Source organism: Herpailurus yagouaroundi, unplaced genomic scaffold, assembly GCF_014898765.1.
Source record: "Herpailurus yagouaroundi ecotype Mexico unplaced genomic scaffold, PumYag 184, whole genome shotgun sequence".
In the NCBI taxonomy this organism is placed as follows: domain Eukaryota; kingdom Metazoa; phylum Chordata; class Mammalia; order Carnivora; family Felidae; genus Herpailurus; species Herpailurus yagouaroundi.
The window spans coordinates 10,933,424-10,956,318 of NW_024412415.1; the positions used below are offsets into that span (position 1 = coordinate 10,933,424).

The 22,895-nt window shown below is 35.1% G+C and overlaps 1 protein-coding gene across 3 annotated transcripts in view; it reads left to right on the top strand.

Annotated features, from left to right (window-relative positions):
* The window catches only part of GOLM2 (golgi membrane protein 2), a 105,694-nt gene that overhangs the window by 74,715 nt on the left and 8,084 nt on the right, over nt 1-22,895 (top strand). For 2 of the 3 annotated variants that reach the window (XM_040492544.1, XM_040492543.1), the window contains one exon: nt 21,895-22,062. The exons of the other annotated variant lie outside the window; for it this stretch is intronic. In XM_040492544.1, the coding sequence (XP_040348478.1) occupies nt 21,895-22,062 (168 nt within the window). The remainder of the gene's footprint in view (nt 1-21,894; nt 22,063-22,895) is intronic. 3 annotated transcript variants of the gene reach the window in all.

Genomic DNA, 22,895 nt, shown 5'->3' on the forward strand with positions numbered 1-22,895 from the left:
TAATATTTCCTTTTCTTGTTCTCTTTCTAGTAAATTCCTAATCATACTTTAAAGGCATGCTCTGCTGTCACCTATTTGGTAAAATCCTTCTTCATATCTTTACCAATCTTGACCATATCAATCACTCCTTTCTCATTCTACTTCAATACATTGAACATACTTTCATTAGTGTATATTCCACATTATTCTGTAATTAACTATTGTGGGGGAGGAAAAGTTTTCCTTGACCTTCTTAGCGTCTCTGACTGGGTCTGAAAATTAAACTGACAAAGACAGATTAACGGGAGGAAAGCATGCACATGTATTTCATGTAAATTTTCATGACACAGTACCCTAAAGAGGAAAATGAAGAACTGAGAAATGGTTAAACCTAAGTGTTTTTATGCTAGGTCTGATGAAAAGTTGAAAGTTGTGGAAAGATGATAGGACAAAGTGTATGAGGTAAGTATAGTAAGCTCGGGGAAATGTAGTAAGGCCTATTTGTTCAGATTCTTCTTCTTGGTGTTGTTCTGTCTTGGATATAAAGATGTGCCTTCCCCCCAGATTATAAGGAGAGGGTATCTTCCAAATGAGGATTTTATGACATGCTTCAGGGGAAGGTCAGAAGGTCCTTCCTTCACATACCATTTCTTAGATTCCTTTAGCTTGAAATATTTAAAAGGCCAAGTTGCTGTATTTGGGAGGTAGGATGTCCTGAACCATGTCATCCCCCCACTCCACTCTATCTGAAGCTTCTCCAAGAAATTTCACATTCCATAAATTGAGTTGGTAGATTGTCCCATAACCCACTGAACCAGTCTCTGTCCTGAGCATTTCTAGGGAAACATAAGAAAAAGGTTAATGATTGGAACCAGTTGTGTAGTCCAGAAGGCAGTCAGTTAAGATTTTCTAAGATGCTGAACTTGAAGCATCTTCAGATGGAATATAGACAGGCATTGGAAATATGACAGATTTTCCTGGTTTATATTTGATTGTCTCTGGTGGTGTCATCAGGTGATCTGGTGAACTTTCTAAGTGGCTCACACGGGAATAGGCACAAAGTTTGTCCATACATGAGTTGTTGTGGTGATTTCTCGCCAAGTTTACATCAAATTGTCCAGGTTCAGTTTGCAGGGCTTTGGGAAAAGGACAGTTTCAAGTTTTAGTAATTCAAAGTCAGAAAGGTGGGAGAAAAATTGGAAACTCTAATTTGAAGAGTTGTAGCTCGATAGTGGAGGAAACTAGAAGGATTCAAGATGCAGGCTAGGTAACAAGTAAGTAATAAAATCTTAAAGACAATGGCTAAGACTAGAATTTAATACCCATGAGGGTGTGCTATAGTTCCCTACTGAAACATCCTTTTTCTCACTATAGTCACCCCTATTTCTATCAAAGATAAAGTAATACTAATTTGTTTGCAAAATAAGGCTAGTCTCATTAAACTTGGTCATAAGTGCAACAAGAATAGTATTTGCTTACCTAGGTCTTTAGAGTTTGCTTGCTAAAAGTTTTCATAAAGAATCTCAGATTCAAGTTTTAAAAGCCTCTGGAGGCTAGGAAACCAAACCAAGGACTCACCGTCAGACTTTAGACATAATACCTATTAAAGACCTATTTGAATTCCTCTCTTTTCCAAGTTCCCAAGATACCCTGAGGTTTCTAAGCCTACCAGGAACTGACCTTTGTGATTCACTTGTATGGCTGGGAACCCTGTATCCCCAATATAGACTGGTTTTTCCAAGGGGATGCTTTATAAATATTGGCTCCTAATAGTCAGCCTGAGAATTGTAAAGCTATCTGGTCATACTGGATTTTTTTTTTTAAGTTTATTTATTTATTTTGAGGGGGTGCGGGCAGAGACAGAGAAGAGAGAATCCCAAGCAGGTTCTGTGCTGTCAGTGCAAAGCTCGACATGGGGTTTAATCTCATGAACTGTGAGATCATGATCTGAGCCGAATCTAAGAGTTGGACACCTAACCGACTGAACCACCCAGGCGCCCCTGGTCATATTGGATTTTATGCATCATTCTCAAGTATGATATTCAGTCAGATCCTTGGTAATATAACCAAAGTTTCCAAATGTGTCCTAATAGCAAGAGAACAGATTCTTACTGAACTTACCCAAATAACTGTATTGCATGAAAATAAGATTTATTCACTTAGTTTCTGAATTCTGCAAGATCAGGTAGGGAGAAAAAGAAATTGTTTCATCTTTATTCACAAAGGTATATATATTTTTTTTTTATCAAATTGCTTTAAGTTATAGTTTAAGAGAAAAGAGAAAAAAGTTTCCTTAAATCTAGAAAACAAAATATTAAAGAACCAGCAATGTTGGATATTGTATCCTAAATCCTGTAACTGTTCATTTACCTGCTTTCTGTATTAAAGTGGTAATTTTATGAGGGCAGGAACTGTTTTATTCTTTTTTATTTTCCGAAGCTTCCATGTATGTAGTAAGCATTTGTTAAATGTTGTTAAACTTACTGCATCCGTTTTGGAATTTTTTATTTCTGTAAATATTCTGTAAATATTTCTGTAAATAGTTACACAGTCAAAATGGTAAATTGGCCATAAGTTATATCAATAAACAATTATGAGAATTTTCTGATTTTTAATTTCTTTATTCTAAAATTCTTAGTCCTAAAACTTTTATAGTCACTCTTTTTTAAATTATTATTTATCAATTGTTTAAATTTTTATATCTTTCAAAAACCCAACTACTAATTTTGCCACTATTTAATTTCTAATCTTATACTTATTTTATTCTTTGCTACTCATGACTTGTCACTTTTTTTTTAGTTTTTAGGTTTTAAACTTTAATATTTTAGTTTTAGATACTTAAATCTTCACATCTCTTTTTCTTAGTAATATATTCATTTAAAAAAACTTTTATTGAATGCCTGTTAGGCAAAAGATTATGCATTTATAGCTATAATTTTTCGTAACTAGATATGGGATGAACAATCTTAGATTTTATACAGTGATCACCACAAATTTTTTGGCAGTTTTAAATTTAGTATTTTTGATTTTTAGGTTAACATATTTTTATTGATATACTTGTGTAAATTTAATTTTGTATTGCCACCTCATGCAAAAATGGCTAGATAATTTGTGGCATGTTTCATTATATTTGGATGATCTCTTTGGGTTGGTTTAATTTAAAATGTAGAATGTAGGCTATATTGTGACACAAAATACAGTTTGGGGATATTTCAAAGTATCCTGGAGGCATACTTCATGGAGGGAGTCAGATATCCTCCAAAGTAGTTGAAACTGAAAATTCATGGAAGGTCCACATGTTTGCCAATGGGTTAGATATACCTTGTATATTTAGATACCTTGAATAGAGAAAACAGTTCATTTCAAATGTCAGCCTCATGCTGAGAGTCACAAAGACAGTTACTCCAAACAATAGGTAGTGATCAAGCTGCTTCTCAAATACGGGTTTTTCCTGTGTAGCATGCCTCAGTGTAAGTAGCCGCAGGAGTTCATTTGTTTTTTGGGGGTTCTTTCAATGTTCATTTTTGAAAGAGAGCACAAGCAGGGGAGGGGCAGAGAGAGGGAGTCAGAGAATCCCAGGCAGGCTCAGCACTGTCAGCACAGAGTCTGACATGGGGCTTGAACACATGAACTGCAAGATCATGACCTGAGCCAAAATCAAGAGTTGCATGTTTAACCAACTGAGCCACACAGGCGCTCCAGGAGTTTGTTTATTTAACCAAGGTTAATGATTCTCCTAAACAACACTGGAGAGACAAGCTAGAGTATCAGAGAGTATATGATTTTTCTATATATACATGGATTTTTAAAGTAATTTTCAATCTTCTATCCAGATGGCTTTAACATTGAACATGTTCACCGTTACATATGCATTCTGCTCACACACATAATGATAGACAAAATATATATAAAAAGAGAACTAAAAAGTTACTGATAATCTCAAAACAATGTTAACATTTCTGTGGTCAAGAAACAAAAAAAAAATGCTAAATGATGAAAGGAATTGAATGGACTTATGACACTCGGGTCTGGAAATCTAGACCAATTTTGGGAATTTGGCTCTTAAGAGCAACAAGAATAAAGTAGGAGCCAGGCTTATTGCTTAAAGTCAGGACCTGGTTACTGCCCCATCTCCTTGGCAGAGGAAGCAGAAAATAAAGCTATTGCTGGCTGCTATCAAGGACTACAGTGTTTAGCAACCTAAAGGCTTATGGAGATAGGAACTTATGGAGATGCAGCCTTGTGACCATACTGCATGGTCATACCACACCACCATTGGTTTTATACTGAATTTGTGCTACCTCTGTAGCATCATGGAATATAAACTCTGAAATGTGATTATAAATCTCATTCTAAACTGGGGAACTGGGTGAAAGCATCTTTAAAATTACCAGAGGGATGCTTGTGGGGCTCAGCTGGTTGAGTGTCCCACTCTTGATTTTGGCTCAGGTCATGATCAAGCTCACGTCCGGCTCCATACTGAGTGCTGAGCATGGAACCTGCTTGGGATTCTGTCTCTGCCCCTTCCCTGTTTGTGTGTGCATGCGCACACAGTCTCTCTCTCAAAATAGATAAATAATTTTAAAAAAAGATTAAAAAGTATAATTACTAGATAATATGGGTTTACAGAGAGGGGAAAAGAGAAAAACAAATACCCCACATACACTGAAAATCAATCAACAAACCAAAACTCCAAAATTTATGAAAAATATTAATGCTAAGGGACATAGCCACCATATCAACAATTGAAATGTGAAAACAATTTTATCTAGCAGTCTGCTAAAAACTAAACATGTTTAAGGATGCACAGAGAGATAAATAAGAAATAACTTACTCAAAAAAAGAAGTGATTAAGAAACAGGCAGAGAAAAAGCAAAAATAGATAAATGTAAAAACCAATTATTTATTCTAGAAATGAAAATACAGTCACTGAAATAAAAATCAGTCTATGAGATACTAGACCATGAACATAATTGACTGAAATAAATGATTTGGTATCTTGTACTGAGATATTTACCAAGAATGTAGCAGAGATTGACAAAGAGATATAAATATATATCATATGTATATATGATAGAGATGTTAAGACAGAAGATATACATATGTCTGATAAGAGTTTTGGGTAGAGAATGGAGGAAATGGTAGATAATCAATACTTGAAAAGAATTTTGAAGGGTTTGAAGAGCTCAGAATTTTCTGCAGTTGAATAAAGACATACATGAGTTATCAGATCATATATGCCTGCTGAGTGTCAAGTGGGATAATAAAAATCTTTGCTTTTAAGCATTGTAGGAAAACTTCAGAGTATCCAAAAATAAAGGGAAAAATCTTAAATGATACCAGAAAACAAAGATTATTTCTAAGGAATGACAATTACATTGACAGATTTTTCATCAGCAAATCAAATGACAAAAGATAATGGAATAATATCTTCAGTGTGATGAGTAGAAAATAACTACTAACATAGAAAGTTCTATCAGCTAATGAGGACATTGAGGATAAAATGAAGACATTCAGTTACACAAGACTGAGTTTACCTCTTATAGACACACTTGATGAAAGAAGAGTAAAGGTTATTCTTTAGTAAAAAGAAAATTGAGGGGCGCCTGGGTGGCGCAGTCGGTTAAGCGTCCGACTTCAGCCAGGTCACGATCTCGCAGTCCGGGAGTTCGAGCCCCGCGTCAGGCTCTGGGCTGATGGCTCAGAGCCTGGAGCCTGTTTCCGATTCTGTGTCTCCCTCTCTCTCTGCCCCTCCCCTGTTCATGCTCTGTCTCTCTCTGTCCCAAAAGTAAATAAATGTTGAAAAAAAAATTAAAAAAAAAAAAAGAAAGAAAATTGAAGAGACACTAATAGCTACAAAAAATGGGAACTCATTGATCAAAGCTATTGATAAATTTAATTTTTGGCTTAAAACCATTTTTGTGTTATGACAGCAAAAGCAGCAAATAATAATAAGAGAAGATAGTCAAGGGTAAAGTGAAAGGGTCCATGTCCTGCTCAGAAGGAGGATAGAAATACTGAATATTTTGTAATTTTGTTTAAAAAATGTATAAATTAAATATGTTTAAAAATGAAGAGTTGGGAAAAAAATTAAGGGTTGGGGTACCTGGCTGGCTCAGTCAGTAGGGCATGCAACTCTTTTTTTTTTTTTTTTTAATTTTTTAAAATGTTTATTTATTTTTTAGAGAGAGTGTGAGTAGGGGAGGGGCAGAGAAAGAGGGAGACACAAAACCCGAAGAATGCTCCCGGCTATGAGCTGTTAGCACAGACCCCAATGCAGGGCTCAAACTCATGAACCACGAGATCATGACCTGAGCCAAAGTCGAACTCATGAACTGCAAGATCATGACCTGAACCAAAGTTGGACGGTTAACTGATTGAGCCACCTAGGTGCCCCGGGCATGCAATTCTTGAGCTCAGGTTCATAAGTTTGAGCCCCATGTTGGACATGGAGCCTACTTCAAAAAGCAACTAAATAAAAAATAAAAATTTAAAAAAGTTAAGGGTAAAAGAATAGAAATACAATGTGCCACTTCCATCTAACAGTGGGTAGAAGAAGAAAAGGAGATAATTTTGAAAGAAAGGAAGAAGAAAACTTAGAATCTAAACAGTAAAATCAAAGGAATAAGGTCAAATATTACAAAAATCAGGACTCCTGGGTGGCTTAGTTGATTAAGTGTTTGACTCTTGGTTTCAGCTCAAGTCATGATCTCGTGGTTTGTGAGTTTGAGCCCCGTACAGGGCTCTGCATTGGCACTGTGGATCCTGCGTGGGATTCTCTCTCCCTCCCTCTTTCTCTGCTCCTCCCCTACTCACATGCTTTCTTTCTCAAAAAAAATAAATAAACTTTTTAAAAAATTATAAAAATCATGATAAGTATAAACAGATTAGAGTTATCTGTTAAAAGAGATAATAAAAGAATACAAAAGCAGAATCTAACTACAAAGTGTTTACAACTAAATCTTAAACATATACACGTAGAAAATGTGAAAATAAAAGGACTATAAAAGATAGTTCTCCCTTAGTATATACCCCAAAGAAATAGAAACAGATAACTTGAACAGATATTAGTGCACTCATATTCATAACAGCATTATTCACAATAACCAAAAGGTGAAGCAAGCCAAGTGTTCATTGTTAAATGAATGGATAAACAAAACGTGATGTATAGGTGCAATGGAATATTACTCAGCCTGAAAAAGGAAGGAAATTCTGACACATGCTGCAATATGGATGAACCTCGAAGACACTATGCTCAGTGAATTAAGCCAGTCACAAAAGGACAAATACTATTATGATTCCACTTGTATGAGGTACCTAGAGTAGTCAAATTCATAGAAACAGAAAGAGTGGTAGTTGCCAAGCCCTGGGCGGAGGAGGGGATATTATTGTTTAATGAATACAGAGTTTCAGTTGGGAAAGATGAAAAAAGTTCTGGGTATGGTGGTAGTGATGGTTATACAACCATATTATTGTATTTAGTGCCATTGAACTGTACACTAAATAATGGTTAAGATGGTAAGTTTTACATAATGTATATTTTACCTTAATTTAAAAAAAGATATTCATTAGTGAAAACTAAAGAAATCTAATGTAAAGTATTAACAAGTGACAAAATAGATTTTAAGGAAAAAAGAAGAATGTTACTCCATAATAACAAAAGGAACAACCTACTAAAGAGAAGAAATAATCTAAAAACATAGCCAGAAAATAGACAAAGAGCTGTTGCAATTTCAAAAAGTTATTGACAATTACGTAATTAACATGAAAGATTTTAATATACTTCTGTCAAAACTGAAAAGTCATCAAAAATAGAATTTTGAAGCAAAAATTGTTAAATTTATTCAAATATATATAAATCTATACAGATCTCTATGCTTCATAAAGAGAGACTTTTTAAAGTATACATGGAACAACTACAGAAATTGACTATCTACTAGGTCACAGAGAGTCTTGATAAAATTTAGGCTATTTGTATTATGAATAGTATCTTAAAATCCCTTTATTATAAACTTAAAAATGTTGGTCATCAATAACTTTTTTTTTGAGGTGTGTATTTATAAGTAGTATTTCAAAATTTATAGAACTGAACAATGATATAAGTACCACACATATCAAGATGTGATGAATACATTTGAAGTGATATTTACAGCTAAATTTATGGCCTTGAAATCAGTAAGAAAAAAAAACCCTAAAAATTAAATGAGTTTCATTCAAAATAGTACTTTTTATTTTTTTTTTAATTTTTTTTTAACGTTTTATTTTTATTTTTGGGACAGAGAGAGACAGAGCATGAACTGGGGAGGGGCAGAGAGAGAGGGAGACACAGAATTGGAAGCAGGCTCTAGGCTCTGAGCCATCAGCCCAGAGCCCGACGCGGGGCTCGAACTCACGGACCGTGAGATCGTGACCTGAGCTGAAGTCGGACGCTTAACCAACTGAGCCACCCAGGCGCCCCCCAAAAATAGTACTTTTTAAATCTTTATTTCAGTTAGGCTCCATGCCCAGCGCGGGGGTGAACTCACAACCCTGAGGTCAAGAGTCACCAGGTGCCCCCCACCCTGAATAGTATTAATAGTAGTGGTCGACATAGTCATACTATTACTACTACTACTAATGATGATGATACTAATAATAGCTAACATTGGAGTGGTTAGTATGTGCCAGTTTTTGTTCTAAAGGTATGTGTATGTGTAAATGTACAACAAATCAGTGTGTAGATATTATTTCCATATTATAGACTGGAAGCAGACACAAAGAAGTTTCATAACACTTTCAAGATTACTTAGCTACTAAAGAGCAGAATCAGCATTAGAACCCAAACAATCTGGATTCAGAGAAAGGAGAAGAAAGAAAGGAGGAAAAAATAGACAAGAGCAATCATAAATGAAATGGAAAATAAAGAATAATTAGGGGCGAAAAAAAAAACTAGATAAACAAACATCTAGTAATACTAATGAAGAAAAATAGAAAAGATTAATTAATATTCAGAACAACAGAAGATATAGTTTAAGTCACAAGAAAATTTTACTTAAAACTTTGACAGGGGTGCCTGGGTGGCTGAGTTATTGAGTGTTGGATTTCGGCTCAGGTCATGATCTCACAGTTTGTGGGTTTGAACCCTGTGTAGAGCTCTGTGCTGACAGCTCAGAGCCCAGGGCCTGCTTCGGATTCTGTCTCTCCCTCTCTATGTCTCTCAAAAATAAATATAACATTAAAATTTTTTTAAATAAAAATAAAACTTTGACAATAAATTTGAAAACTAGATCAAATGGAAATTTCCTGGAAAATTACTTACCAAAATTGGCTCAAGAAGATTTGAAAACCTGAATAAACCAATAACCATTTAGTAGATTGAATAAGTAATCAAGTCTAACCACACCCCAAAAGAGACACTAATATAAGTAATAAGAATGTTTAGCTAGATTACTAAATTTGGGATCACTACAGGGCGCCTGGGTGGCTAAGTCAGTTAAGCATCTGACTTCAGTTCAGTCCTGATCTTGCTGTCTGTGAGTTCGAGCCCCGCATCAGGCTCTGTGCTGTCAGCATGGTGCCGGGGGCCTGCTTCAGATTCTGTGTCTCCCTCTCTCTCTGCCCCTCCCCCACTCATGCTCTCTGTCTCTCTCAAAAATGAATAAACATTAAAAAAAATTTTTAAATCAAAAATGAATAAATACTTAAAAATTTTTAAATAATAAATTTGGGATCACTACATGAAATCAGTAATGAAATCAACAAAACTAAAAATTGGTTCTTTGAAAAGAAAGTGAAAATAAGACCTCTAGCACAGATCAGGACAGAAAGAGATGGCACAAATTATCAATATCAGAATTGAAAAAGCATCAATATAGGCCCTACAAATAACAATATTAGAGGATATTTAATGAGTTGCATTACTGCCAAAACATTTGAAAATGTAGAAGAAATGAATAGTATCCTAGAAAAACACCTATATACAAAATTGACACAAGAAGATATGGAAAATCTGAATAGTTCCATATTTATTTAAGATATTGAATCTGGGGACTCCTGGGTAGCTGAGTCATTCGAGCATCTGACTCTTGATTTCAGCTCAGGTCATGATCCCGGGGTTGTGGGATTGAGCCCCACATCAGGCTCTGTGCTCTCCCCCTCTCAGGCACATTCTGTCTCTCAAATTTTTTTTAAAAATGTTTTTAAGGTATTGAATGTGTAATTTAAAACTTTTCCTTAATGATTTTCATGCCCAAATGTTTTTCCCGGTGAGTTCTTCCAAACATTTAAAGAAGTACAACCAATCTAAAATGAGCTTTTTCAGAGAATTGAAAATGAGGAAACACTTCTTAACTCATTTTATGAAGCCAGAATAAGTTGGGTAGCAAAACTAAGTATATTATGAAAAAGGAAAATTACAGATGATCCTTCCCAACATAGTACATCTAAAAATACTGAATAAAATATTAGCATATCAAATCCAGAGATAGATAAAAATGACATACATGATCACCATGTTGGGTTTGTTTTTGAAATGCAAGCTTATTTAATATTTGAAAAGCAATCTGTGTAATTTACCACATTAATAAAATATGTGAGACAAATCAAGTAGGTGCATCTCAACAGGTGCAAAGAAAGCATTTCAAGAAATTCAACGTGTGTTTGTGAAAAAAACAAACTCTGAGCAAACTAGGACTAAAAGGTAATTTCCTTAATTGATAAAGAGTATTTACAAAAATCCTATAACAAACATCACTTAATAATGAACTATCAAAACTTTTCCCTTTGAAATCATGAAAACTAAGAACCACTATCATCACTTCTATTCAACTTTTCACTTTAGGTCCTAGTCAATGATACAAAGTGCAAAAAAGAAAATAAACAGTATAGAGATTAAAAGAAGAAATAAAACCAATAAATTGATATTATTTGCAGGCATAATTTTGAATGTGGAAAACTCAAAGCAATCTACAAACTTACATACAGTAAATAAGTTTGTTTGTTTTTTTATCTTAGAAACAGAACAAGTGGGGGAGAGGGTCAGAGGGAGAGAGAGAATTCCAAGCAGGCTCCATGCCCAGCTCAGAGCTGGACATGGGGCTCAATCTCACAACACTGGGATCATGACCTGAGTTGAAATCAAGAGTTGGACACTCAAACAACTGAGCCACCCAGATGCCCCAGTAAATATTACATAAGTATTTAGCATACTAATTAGAAGGCTAATGTATAAAGTTAATTGTATTTATACATGTCAGCAACAAACATAAAGTGAAATTTTTAAAAAGAAACTTTTTTTTTTTTTTAATTTTAGGGGGCACCTGGGTAGCTCAGTTGGTTAAACATCCCACTCTTGACTTTGGCTCAGGTAACCATCTTACAGTTCATGAGATTGAGCCTTGCCTTGGGCTCTGAGCCGACTCACTGATCCTGCTTGGGATTCTCTCTCTCCCTCTGTCTCTGTCCCCCTCCCCTGCTCATGCTTTCTCTCTCAAAATAAATAAATAAAAATATTAAAAAAAAAAAAGATTTTAAGTAATCTCTATACCCAATATAGGGCCCGATCTCACAATCCTGAGAGCAAGAGTCACATGCTCCACCAGCTGAGCCAGCCAGCTTCCACAGGAAAGTATTTTTAATAGCATAAAATACATCAGATTCTTGAAAAAAAGTTAACAAAATATTCACAAGAACAAAATATTATTGGCAGAAATTAGATAATATGTAAGTAAATCCATGTTGACAGACTGGAAGGCTCAAAGTTTTAAATGTCTTTATTTTCGAGAGACAGTGAGAAGGGGGAAGGAGTGGAGAGAGGGGGGAACAAGAGAATCTGAAGCTGGCTCCACACTGAGAGCAGAGAGCCTGACGTGGGACTTGAACTCACTGAGAGATCATGACCTGAGCTGAAGTCAGATGCTTAACTGACTGAGCTACTCAAAAGTTTTAGACTCAAAGTTTTAAAGGTGTCAGTTCTTTGATTGATCTAGAATTTCAGTTCTATCCTATTCATTATCCCAGTAGCATATATATATATATATATATACACACACACACACACACACACATATATTTATATATATATACACATATATATTTATATATATATTTTGGTGGAAATTTGTAGAGTGATTCTGAAATGTGTATGGTAATGTGAAAGACTAAGAATAGCCAAGGCAATCTATAAGAACGAAACTTAGTGACTTCTATCAGATATCAAGGGTTATTATAAAACTATTATTAATGAGGTAATTAAGACAATACAGTATTGGCACAAGAATAGACAGATGGACCAGTGGAGCAGATTGGAGTATGCCAAAACTAACTACACATATATGGTCACTTAATTTATGATAAAATTGATAATGCAATGCAATGGGGAAAAGGATAGTCTTCAATAAGTAGTACTGGGTCAGTTTGATACCAAAATGGAAAAATATTAACCTTAGATCTCCTACTTTACACAATACACAGAATTAAATTCAAGATAGATTGCAGATTTGGGGCACCTGAGTGGCTCAATTGGTTAAGCGTCCAACTTCAGCTCAGGTCATGATCTCATGGTTCTGAGTTCTAGCCCCACATTGGGCTCTCTGCTGTCAGCAAAGAGCTTGCTTCAGATCATCTGTCCCCCTCTCTCTGCCCCTCCTCTGCTCACACTTTCTCATTCTCTCTCTCAAAAATAAATACACCTTAAAAAAAATAGATTGTAGATTTAAACTTTAAAGCTAATAAAACCTCTAGAAGAAAACAAAAAAATATCTTCATGACATGGAATAGGTAAAGATTTCTTAATCCTCCCCCCACTGCAAAAAGCTAACCATGAATTTATTTTTTTAATATGAAATTTACTGTCAAATTGGTTTCCATACAACACCCAGTGCTCATCCCAACAGGTGCCCTCCTTAATGCCCATCATCCGCTTTCCCCTCCTTCCCCCCTCCATCAACCCTCAGTTTATTCTGAGTTTTTAAGAGTCTCTTATGGTTTGCCTCCTTCCCTCTCTGTAACTTTTTTTTTCCCTTCCCTCCCCCATGGTCTTCTGTTAAGCTTCTCAGTTTCCACATAAGAGTGAAAACATGGTATCTGTCTTTCTCTGTATGACTTATTTCAAGTAGCGTAACACTCTCAACTCCATCCACGTTGCTACAAAAGACCATATTTCATTCTTTTTCATTGCCAAGTAGTATTCCATTGTATGTATAAACCACAACTTCTTTATCCTTTCATCAGTTGATGGGCATTTAGGCTCTTTCCATAATTTGGCTATTGTTGAAAGTGCTGCTCTAAACATTGGGGTACAAGTGCCCCTATGCATCAGCCCTCCTATATCCCTTGGGTAAATTCCTAGCAGTGCTATTGTTGGGTCATTTTTAATTTTTTGAGGAAACTCCACACTGTTTTCCAGAGCAGCTGCACCAGTTTGCATTCCCACCAACAGTGCAAGAGGGTTCCCGTTTCCCCACATCCTCTCCAACATCTATAGTCTCCTGATTTGCTCATTTTAGTCACTCTGACTGGCATGAGGTGATAGCTCAGTGTGGTTTTGATTTGTATTTCCCTGATGAGAAGTGACGTTGAGCATCTTTTCATGTGCCTGTTGGCCATCTGGATGTCTTCTTTAGAGAAGTGTCTATTCATGTCTTCTGCCCATGTCTTCATTGGATTATTTGTTTTTTGGGTGTGGAGTTTGGTGTGTTCTTTATAGATTTTGGATACTAGCCCTTTATCCGATATGTCGTTTGCAAATATCTTTTCCCATTCCGTCGGTTACCTTTTAGTTTTGTTGATTGTTTCCTTTGCAGTGCAGAAGCTTTTTATCTTCATGAGGTCACAATAGTTCATTTTTGCTTTTAATTCCCTTGCCTTTGGAGATGTGTCAAGTAAGAAATTGCTGTGGCTGAGTTCAGAGAGTTTTTTCCTGCTTTCTCCTCTAGGGTTTTGATGGTTTCCTGTCCCACATTCAGGTCATTCATCCATTTTGAGTTTATTTTTTGTGAATGGTGTAACCATGAATTTTAAAAAATGATAAATTGGACTTAATTAAAATTAAGAATTTTATTAATTAAAAGGTCAATCATAAGTGTGAGAAGATCCACATACCCTACAACTCAGCACCTAATATGTACCTACAAACAATTTCATACCTGTACAAGAGTATTTGTTATTAGGTTGAAAATCAGAAACAAATGTTCATCAGTATGAGAATGGATATGTCCCATACACATACAGTGGAATTATATATAGGAGTTCAAATGAATGAACAAAGCCACATTTATCAACATGGATAAATCTCAAAAGCATAATGAGGAGAGAATAAAGCAAGTTGCAAAATAGATACATTATGCTATGTTGGAAGTCCCAAGATCACCTTCAGGTTTGATGATTCACTCGAAGGGCTCACAGGACACAGAAGAATTATTAATATTCACAGTTATGGTTTGGTACAGTGAAAGGACAGAGATTAGAATCAGCAAATGGAAAAAGCTCATGGGGCAAGATCCAGGAGAAACCAGATGCAGGCTTCCAGGTGTCCCCTCACGGTGGAGTTGCGTGGAGATTTGCTTAATCCTCCTGGCAAAGATGTGTGACACTATGTGTGAAGTGTTTCCAACCTGGGAGGCTCACTTGATCTTTGGGGTCCCGGGATTTTTTCAGGGATCAGTCATGTCGTGCCCACATGTCACGCAGTGCTTGCATAACTGAGCTCAATTATTCAGACTTTAGCCCTTCCACGCCCCACCTAGCAAAAACAAATATACACCATAAATCTCTTTGTTAGGATAAACTTAATTTAATCATGCTGGTATAGCCTGGCCCAAGAAACACACATATCAGACAGAACATTCCATAGGCTCAGAGGTTATCTTCCAGCTTCCAGCCAAGCAACAGTCCTGAAGACAAACCTTTCTTTGGAGTGTACAGGGTTTCAGCAAACAAGGCATGCCCAGTTAACTCTTTCCTGCCCAGATGCCATATATTTAGAGGCCTATGAATCAATACTATTTATTAATGAATGTGTAAAGTTTCATGGGGATATTTAACACCCAGTTTAAGATAGAGGTTATCTTTGAGGTAAGAGGCTCATGTTAGAGAGAGGTGCTAGGGAACTTTAATTGTATATATAATGTTTTCTTTATTAAAAGTTCTAAAACAAATACGGCAAAAAACTGTTTAAATTTGACTAAGTTCTGAATGATGGAAACATGGACATTATATTCTCTAGACACTTCTCTCTGTATCTGAAAATATTTAATAATAAAAAGTAGGGGACCCCTGGGTGGCTCAGTTTAGTGTCTGGCTCTTGATTTTGGCTCAGGTCACAATCTCATGGTTCATGGGATTGAGTCCTGCTTTGAGCTCTGCACTAACAGCATAGAGCCTGCTTGGGATTCTCTCTCTCCTTCTCTCTCTCTGCCACTCCCGTGCTCATGCTCTCTCTCTTCCTCTCTCTCTGTCTCTCTCTCTCAAAACAAATAAACTTTTCTTTAAAAAAAGAATTCATTAAAAAAAGGAAAATTTAAAACAAAGCAAAACAAGAAAAAATTTTTGTAGGGGTGCCTGGCTGGCTCAATCAGTAGAACCTGGGACTCTTGATTTCAGAGTTGTGAGTTCAAGCCCCATGCTGCGTGTAGAGCTTACTTTTCAAAAAAATAAAAAAAAATTTTTTGTGAAATATATGAATAAATGGTTTGCTCTGTTCTTCAGTATGCTACAATGTTTTGAGATGACATTTTTTTTTTATGATGTGAATTCAGAAAGTAATCAAGTTTGGCATACAAGAATTTGTGCCACAGAGGCTTAATCAGTTGAGTGTGCGACTCTTGATTTCAGCTCAGGTCATGATCTCACAGTTCTTGGGTTCAAGCCCTGCTTTGAGCTCTTCACTGAGTGCAGAGCCTGCTTGGAATCCTCTCTGTTCCTTTCTCTCTGGCCCTTCTCTGCTTGTGCACATGCACATGCTCTATCCCTCTCTCTCTCTCTCAAAAATAAATAAGTAAATAAAACTTAAAAAAGAATTTTGTTACCCAATTGCATTATAGTTTTGTTTATTCTGTTAAAGAATATTTGAATACTGAAGTTGAAATGAAGTGTTTAACCACTTAATGTACATAAGACTAATGTACTTGTCATAAATATGTGACATATGCTTGGTATTATTTACTCAAAGATTAGCTAATTGGTTCCCACCTCAGGCCCCTTTATTTTATGCTGGTTTTAGGAGTAGTCCAGTAGGTTTGGTGGAGGAGAAAAGCAAGAGGTAAAGGAGAACAGTATTTGACCCTGATGCAAATCAAATCATGTGCTTCCCTTCTCTTCTCCCTTCCCCTCATAGAATTAGTCTTAAGGATAAAAAAATAACAAAAATGCAGCCTGTGGATAATATGAAGAAGGGGAAAGAGCATTTGAACCTCTTGGCATTGGGAATGGGGGTGAAATGGTGGTGGTGATTGTTCAGATGCTATTAGCTGTAATTTCTAGCTACCATGTTTCTTTCATTTCCCTGGTTTCTCTTTACCTTCCATAAATCCAGTCAATTAACAGATTCCTTCCTGTGCCTACTACTACATGCCGGTCCTGTACCTTGAGATGCAAAATAAGTATGGTCTTTTTGCCCCATAATGTTCCTCATAAAGAAATCAAAGTAAATAGTTCAAATGCCAGTAAGTAGTCTTCCCTATATATTGCTTTGTAGGGAAAGCCTGCAGTAACATTTTTGTCAAAATTTGCACGCCTCACCCTTCCAGCATTCACAACTCTTAACTCATGTCTCAGCAGATTATAAGTTATCACATGTCATGGACCCTCAGAGATACTTAAAATAGTCAACATTGTAGGTGTTAAATTGAATGATGCAATTTGAATTTGTTAATTTCCAAATGACCGGTACGAAGTGGATACTACCAGTAGATGAAGGCTAGAAAAAGAGGTTCCCTCCTTTGGAGTAAAATTTCCGATTGATTTATTTTGTTTATAATAGTGACAATATATTAAAAGAATGACTAGTGGGGCGCCTGGGTGGCGCAGTCGGTTAAGCGTCCGACTTCAGCCAGGTCACGATCTCACGGTCCGTGAGTTCGAGCCCTGCGTCAGGCTCTGGGCTGATGGCTCGGAGCCTGGAGCCTGTTTCCGATTCTGTGTCTCCCTCTCTCTCTGCCCCTCCCCCGTTCATGCTCTGTCTCTGTCTGTCCCATAAATAAATAAAAAACGTTGAAAAAAAATTTTTTTAAAGAATGACTAGAAAAATATAAACCTGTTTTTCATACAATAATTGAGAAATTGAAACCTATAAGTGAAACTGGAGCTAATGAAGCAAAAAAGTGACTTATTTTGGTTTGATTTTCAGTACGGGATTAAAACATACAGTCTAATTCTCTTGACTGAAATGCCTTTTTGTGACTGTAACATTGAGAAATGTTATAGTAATTTGTCATCATCGTTTCATTTTCTACTGGTTTTGGGAGTTTGCAGCCTGATGTTTAAGGTGTTTTACAGAATATCTATCATTCTGTATGAAGTTCTATTATATTATTTAAAGTGAACTGAAAAGTGTATCAACAATCTCATGATTTAGTTTTCCAACGCGATGCCACCCAAAGACTGTCAATAGCTAGAGTGTATGTTGTTTCTTTCTTCATGTTCTCATGTTTAAATTGTTAGGATGAAGCTAGTATCCTGTTACTGGTAAGCTATAAGTTAATTATTTTCAAGCAGCCACCAGGATGAAAATAAAATTCAAGTACACAGTTGAATTTTATAAAAAATATAAGGAAATTGGGGGATCCAAACTAAATAAAATTACCATATTACTCACCTAGCTGAGCACAGTTTTAACATTGTGATTACTGAGAAAGAGAGAACTGAATTAAAAATCTTTAAATAAATAGGTAAAATGCTTCAGAGATAAGGTACAATATTTAATTCTTGTTGAGACATCACAGTTTTACACCATCATGGGATAACTTTACCCTCATTACTTCCTTTTTCCCTTCTTAAAGATAGTCAATACCTAAGATCACTCCTTTGACTAATAGCTGTTTTCTGTATTTGTTTCCTAATAGAAATTAGCTCCTCATAGTTTAATATATCATCTTTATATTTATGAGTCATAAACCTATACATCTAGCCCTCACTTTGCACCTAGAGTCTAGTTCCATATTTCCATGTGTCTGTAAACTATTTTCATTTGGATATCTTACTGTAACCCTTAGTTCAGTATACCTAAGGCATTTGCTTTCCCATACCTTCTCAATTGTTCCATTTTGGGTACAAGTATCTTTAGTTTCTAGGCTAGGATTATAGAATCATTTTTTGAGTGCTTCCATTCCACTGTGCCATGTATTCAATTTGTCATTCTTAAATGTATTTGATTCACCTGTTCCTAAAATTTCCTCTTATATCTTTCTAGTCTAAGTCCTCATAGCTTCTTACCTGAAAAGACACTGGAAATGCTGTAGTACATAAATCAGATTAGATTCCTGTTCTCAGAGAGCTTAAAAGAAATTATGACAACTGCCTATTGCCTCCTACACAAAGTTCAGACTTCCTCTGTCAAATAGAAACCAACAGTAGCAATAGTCTCCATGTTAAGATGTCACTTTCTAGATCATTGTGGTATACCACACATAGCATCACTTTCTAATTATTTGTTTGTTTGTCTTCCTTCCTATAATAAGTTACCAGAGATGGAGATGATAAGTTTATTTTTGTGTGACGGTACTAGCACAATACCTTTCACATATGTTAGTGAGTCTTTATTGGATGAAAGAGTATTGTAGATACTTCCATATACTTTGTCATTCATTCTAACAATGACCCTGTGAAGTGGATATAGGATGCCCTTGAAAATATCTAACTTTAAAGTTTTTCTATAATTATTCCAAATTTGCTTGTCTAAACTTCCTCTTTCCACTTTCTAAATAAATCCAGTCAAATTAATCTCTTCACTGTCTCCTGAATACTCTATCTACCTTCTTACTCATTCTTCAGGTGTTTCTTTCCTTCTGTCTGTCATGGTCCGGTATATTTACCTCTTTCTTGAAACCTTCCCTTCTAGCTCTAACCCACACAAATTTCCCCCTTTTATAACTCCTTTTTTCTTTTTTTTACAGATTTACTTTTAATTTTTTTAATGTTTATTTATTTTTGAGAGACAGAGAGTGTGTGTGAGCTGGGGAGGGGCAGAGAAAGAGGGAGACAGAAGATCCAAAGCAGGCTCTGTGCTGAAGGGCTCAAACTCACAAACTCCAAGATCATGATATGAGCTACTTAACTGACTGAGCTACCCAGGCTCCCCTCCCTTCTACAACACTTTTTACAAATATGTTGCCTAACAATTATATAATTGAGCAGTTTGTTGTATTGATTATTGTTATGAATTTTTATTTATGCTGTCATAGTCATTCACTGTTTATTGTGAAGTTTGATGTCCCAACTTGACAGACATCTTTGTATAGCTGGTTCTTTTTTTCTCTGTTGTTGTCTGTCATGCTGTTGAAATCCTGTATTAAGGGTTAGCTCTTTCTCCAAAGATGAAAATTCTGCATATATGATAGCACAAATTACTTATTTAACAAGGGACAGTTGTGTGGTCATCCATTCTTTTTTTTTTTTAAGTAATCTCTATACCTAATGTGGGGCTCAAATTTACAACCCCAAGATCAAGAGTCACATACTTTGCTGGCTGAGCCAGCCAGTTGCCCTGTGGTCAAGCATTGTTATTGATTTTTTCGTTATCTCTGTCTAGTGTCTAGTGTCACTAATTTTAATATTATAATTTAGGGCTGAATTTGGGCTAGCCAGATTATCAAACACCTATAAAAGAAAGATACTATAAATTGTTCTGTTGCAATATTGTAATAGGTATAGGTGGACCCTTTTTTAGTTAATGTACCATGTCTGATAGTATTAACTATATTTTACAATAAATTTTTAGGTTAATTTTTTAGTCTTCTATATTTCATAACTGATTAAAAAATTTATAAATTTCTTAGAGGAAATGGTATACCTTGAGAAATTCATTGGGAACTAGCATATTAAAATGTTTATTTATTTATTTTAATGTTTATTTACTTATTTTGGAAGGGGGCAGGGACAGAGAGACAGGGAGAGAGAGAATCCTAAGCAGGCTCCACACTTTCAGTGCAGAGCCTAAGCAGGGCTCACTCTCATGAACCATTAGATCCTGACCTGAGCCGAAATCAAGAGTCTGATGCTTAACCAACTAAGCCACCCAGGTGCCGCTAAATATTCGTATATTTAAAACAGCAGTTTTACATTGCATAAAGATGATTTAACAACTCCAGGTTAAATTTGTCCATAGTAAATATTGCATATTAAGAAAAAGAAAATATAGATTTCTGTAAATCTCCCTTTTTCCTTATATTGGCATCATTAATTTTTTTGTTAGAAAAAGAAATAATAATAAAAGCCACTAAAATGTTTTGTTTTGTATTACTATCATTAGGAGACATGGTGTCTTTCTCACAAATAGCTTATTATTCTTGTTTCTGTTTTTCCTTTTTAATTCTTTTATATCCATTTATTTTCTCTAACTCTATTTTATCAACTTTTCCATTTATTTATTTATTGTACATACCCAACCTTATTCTGGAATATATTTAAGATGACTTTATGCTCTTTTTATTGGCCCCAGTTACTTAAGTCTCCTATTGTAAACAGCCCCCATCCTTGAAAGCCTATGTAAGTGTGATTTGTTCTTTAACTATTTCCCCAATTGACTCTTTACTCAGCAATTAAAATTATATTGGCCCGATGATGTGGTGAACTGTTTGTAAAATTGACCAATACCTCCTTAATTCTTTCCATTTGTACTTAACCTTTCTTTCCAAGCAAAGAAGTCATTAATTTTTTTCCTGAATGCCTCATTTCAATTTACTTCTTAAAAACATAATTCAAAAAATTTTAGACTTATCCATAGAAAGTTTGTATAATTTTTTAAAGTCTTAAATTCTTTCATCATCAGTAAGTTGATATTATTTATATTTTAGATTTTGGAATAAAATTTACTTTTATGCTACTTAAATTTAATGTCAAAGTAGAGTTTAACTTGTGTTTCTGAGTCAGATCTTAGTGTGCCTAACATTTTCATTTTCAATTTTAGTTGCTGAATAGCTTTCTACAGTGGATGTTATGTCTTTTGCTCTTTTTGATTTCTTACTGTTATGAATGTGCGCAATATAACAGCCTCGCATAGTTCAACTTTCTTAAGCTTCCTCTATCATTGGCTTTTAAAAGTCCTGTTTAGGAAATGGGAAAGAATAAATCAGAATTACTTGGGATGTTTTTTCAAAACACATACCACTAGGAGTTCTGATAGTTTATTCTTTATGCCATCTCTCCTTGGAAATCCACAGTTATAGTCAGTCACTATCACTGAAGGAACTTGAGATAGCCCTCAGTTGTGTTAATTTGTCTTAGCATCCAAAAAGAAACTAGCCTGCATGGTACTTGTTTATTTTTACAAGAAAAAAAAAATGATCAAAATTATTTATGGAAAATGGTATTTTATAAAGCAAATAAATAACTACAAATTTCAAATACATATTGTATCTAGTAATAAAAACATTTCTTGTTCTTCTAAAGTGGTAAATTAGACAAATACTTATTTTGGAGAAGTCATTGGTTATTAGGAAAGCAGTCCTGAATATGGTACCCTTTCTTTAAGAAAATATTCAAGCCTTAAGTAGCAAGTACTAAAATGAACACCAAAAGGAAATTCTTTTTTTAAAAAGTTATTTTCAGTCTTCATTCTTATTTCTTTTTGTCTTGGATAACCTTCACAAAAATGTATCTTTTTTATAACCAGTACTCTAAACGTTGCCAGGTTTCACTTGTCTACTTTCTGGAGGCATCCAGTGTAGGTCCCTTCTTTTTTTTCCTCTTTACTCTTGAATTAATCCTCTACCTACTTCACAGGCCGATTCTTTGATGAGAATGAATCCCCTGTTGATCCGCAGCATGGCTCTAAACTGGCGGATTATAATGGGGATGATGGTAACGTAGGTGAGTACGAGGCAGACAAGCAGGCTGAGCTGGCTTACAATGAGGAAGAAGATGGTGATGGTGGAGAGGAAGACGTCCAAGGTGAGCGTGGGCTTGGCCTCCATGCTGTGACCGTGAAACCCACCTCTAAATTTTTTGGTTGAATTTGTGTAGAATTTTCCCCACTTATTAACAGAATTTCAATCTTAATACAAAGAGATTCTGTGTAGTTTTTCAATTTTATTTTGAAAACAATTTTATGATAGTCATATTTTTAGATTTTAATTATTTTAAGTATTTTCATTTTAGTTATCTTATATGTATTATTGATATAGTTATAATTTGAAACTCAAAAGTATTCAGAAATTTTAGATTTAAATTGTTTTAAATGTCTCCAGGCTTTACCTACGGCAAATACTCCCAGAAAATAATTCTTTTCCAATTTCTTATCTGAAAACATTTCATTATTCTAGGTACATATTTTGACCAGACAGCCTTTTTGTTATAAAGGAAGTCCCAAAGAGAATGGTCTCCATACTGAAGATAAGATATGTCACTACTGATTGAGTATAGGAAGGCTGTTTTTGAACTTTTTTTCTGAGAGGCTGAAAATTTATATTTAACAGTTTGAAAAGATTTGTCTGTTTTATGTTTAATACACAGATTCAACATATTTTCCTTGTTAACTATGTAACTTCTGAGCTTTTAACTTATTAAAAGCTCAGAATCTACCTGTGTGCATGCAGCCCTACCCATGCATGCATATCAGAGTATATTACATTATTATGAGTTTTTAGGCCTATTTTCTGCCTGCTTATATCATTTAGTAGTATTTGTGGAACTTTTTCTCTTTTCTGTAAAAGTTGATTATGAACATAATAATGTGTGATGTATTCTATTTTATAATGTGATGCATGAAGTATTTTCCAATGTAA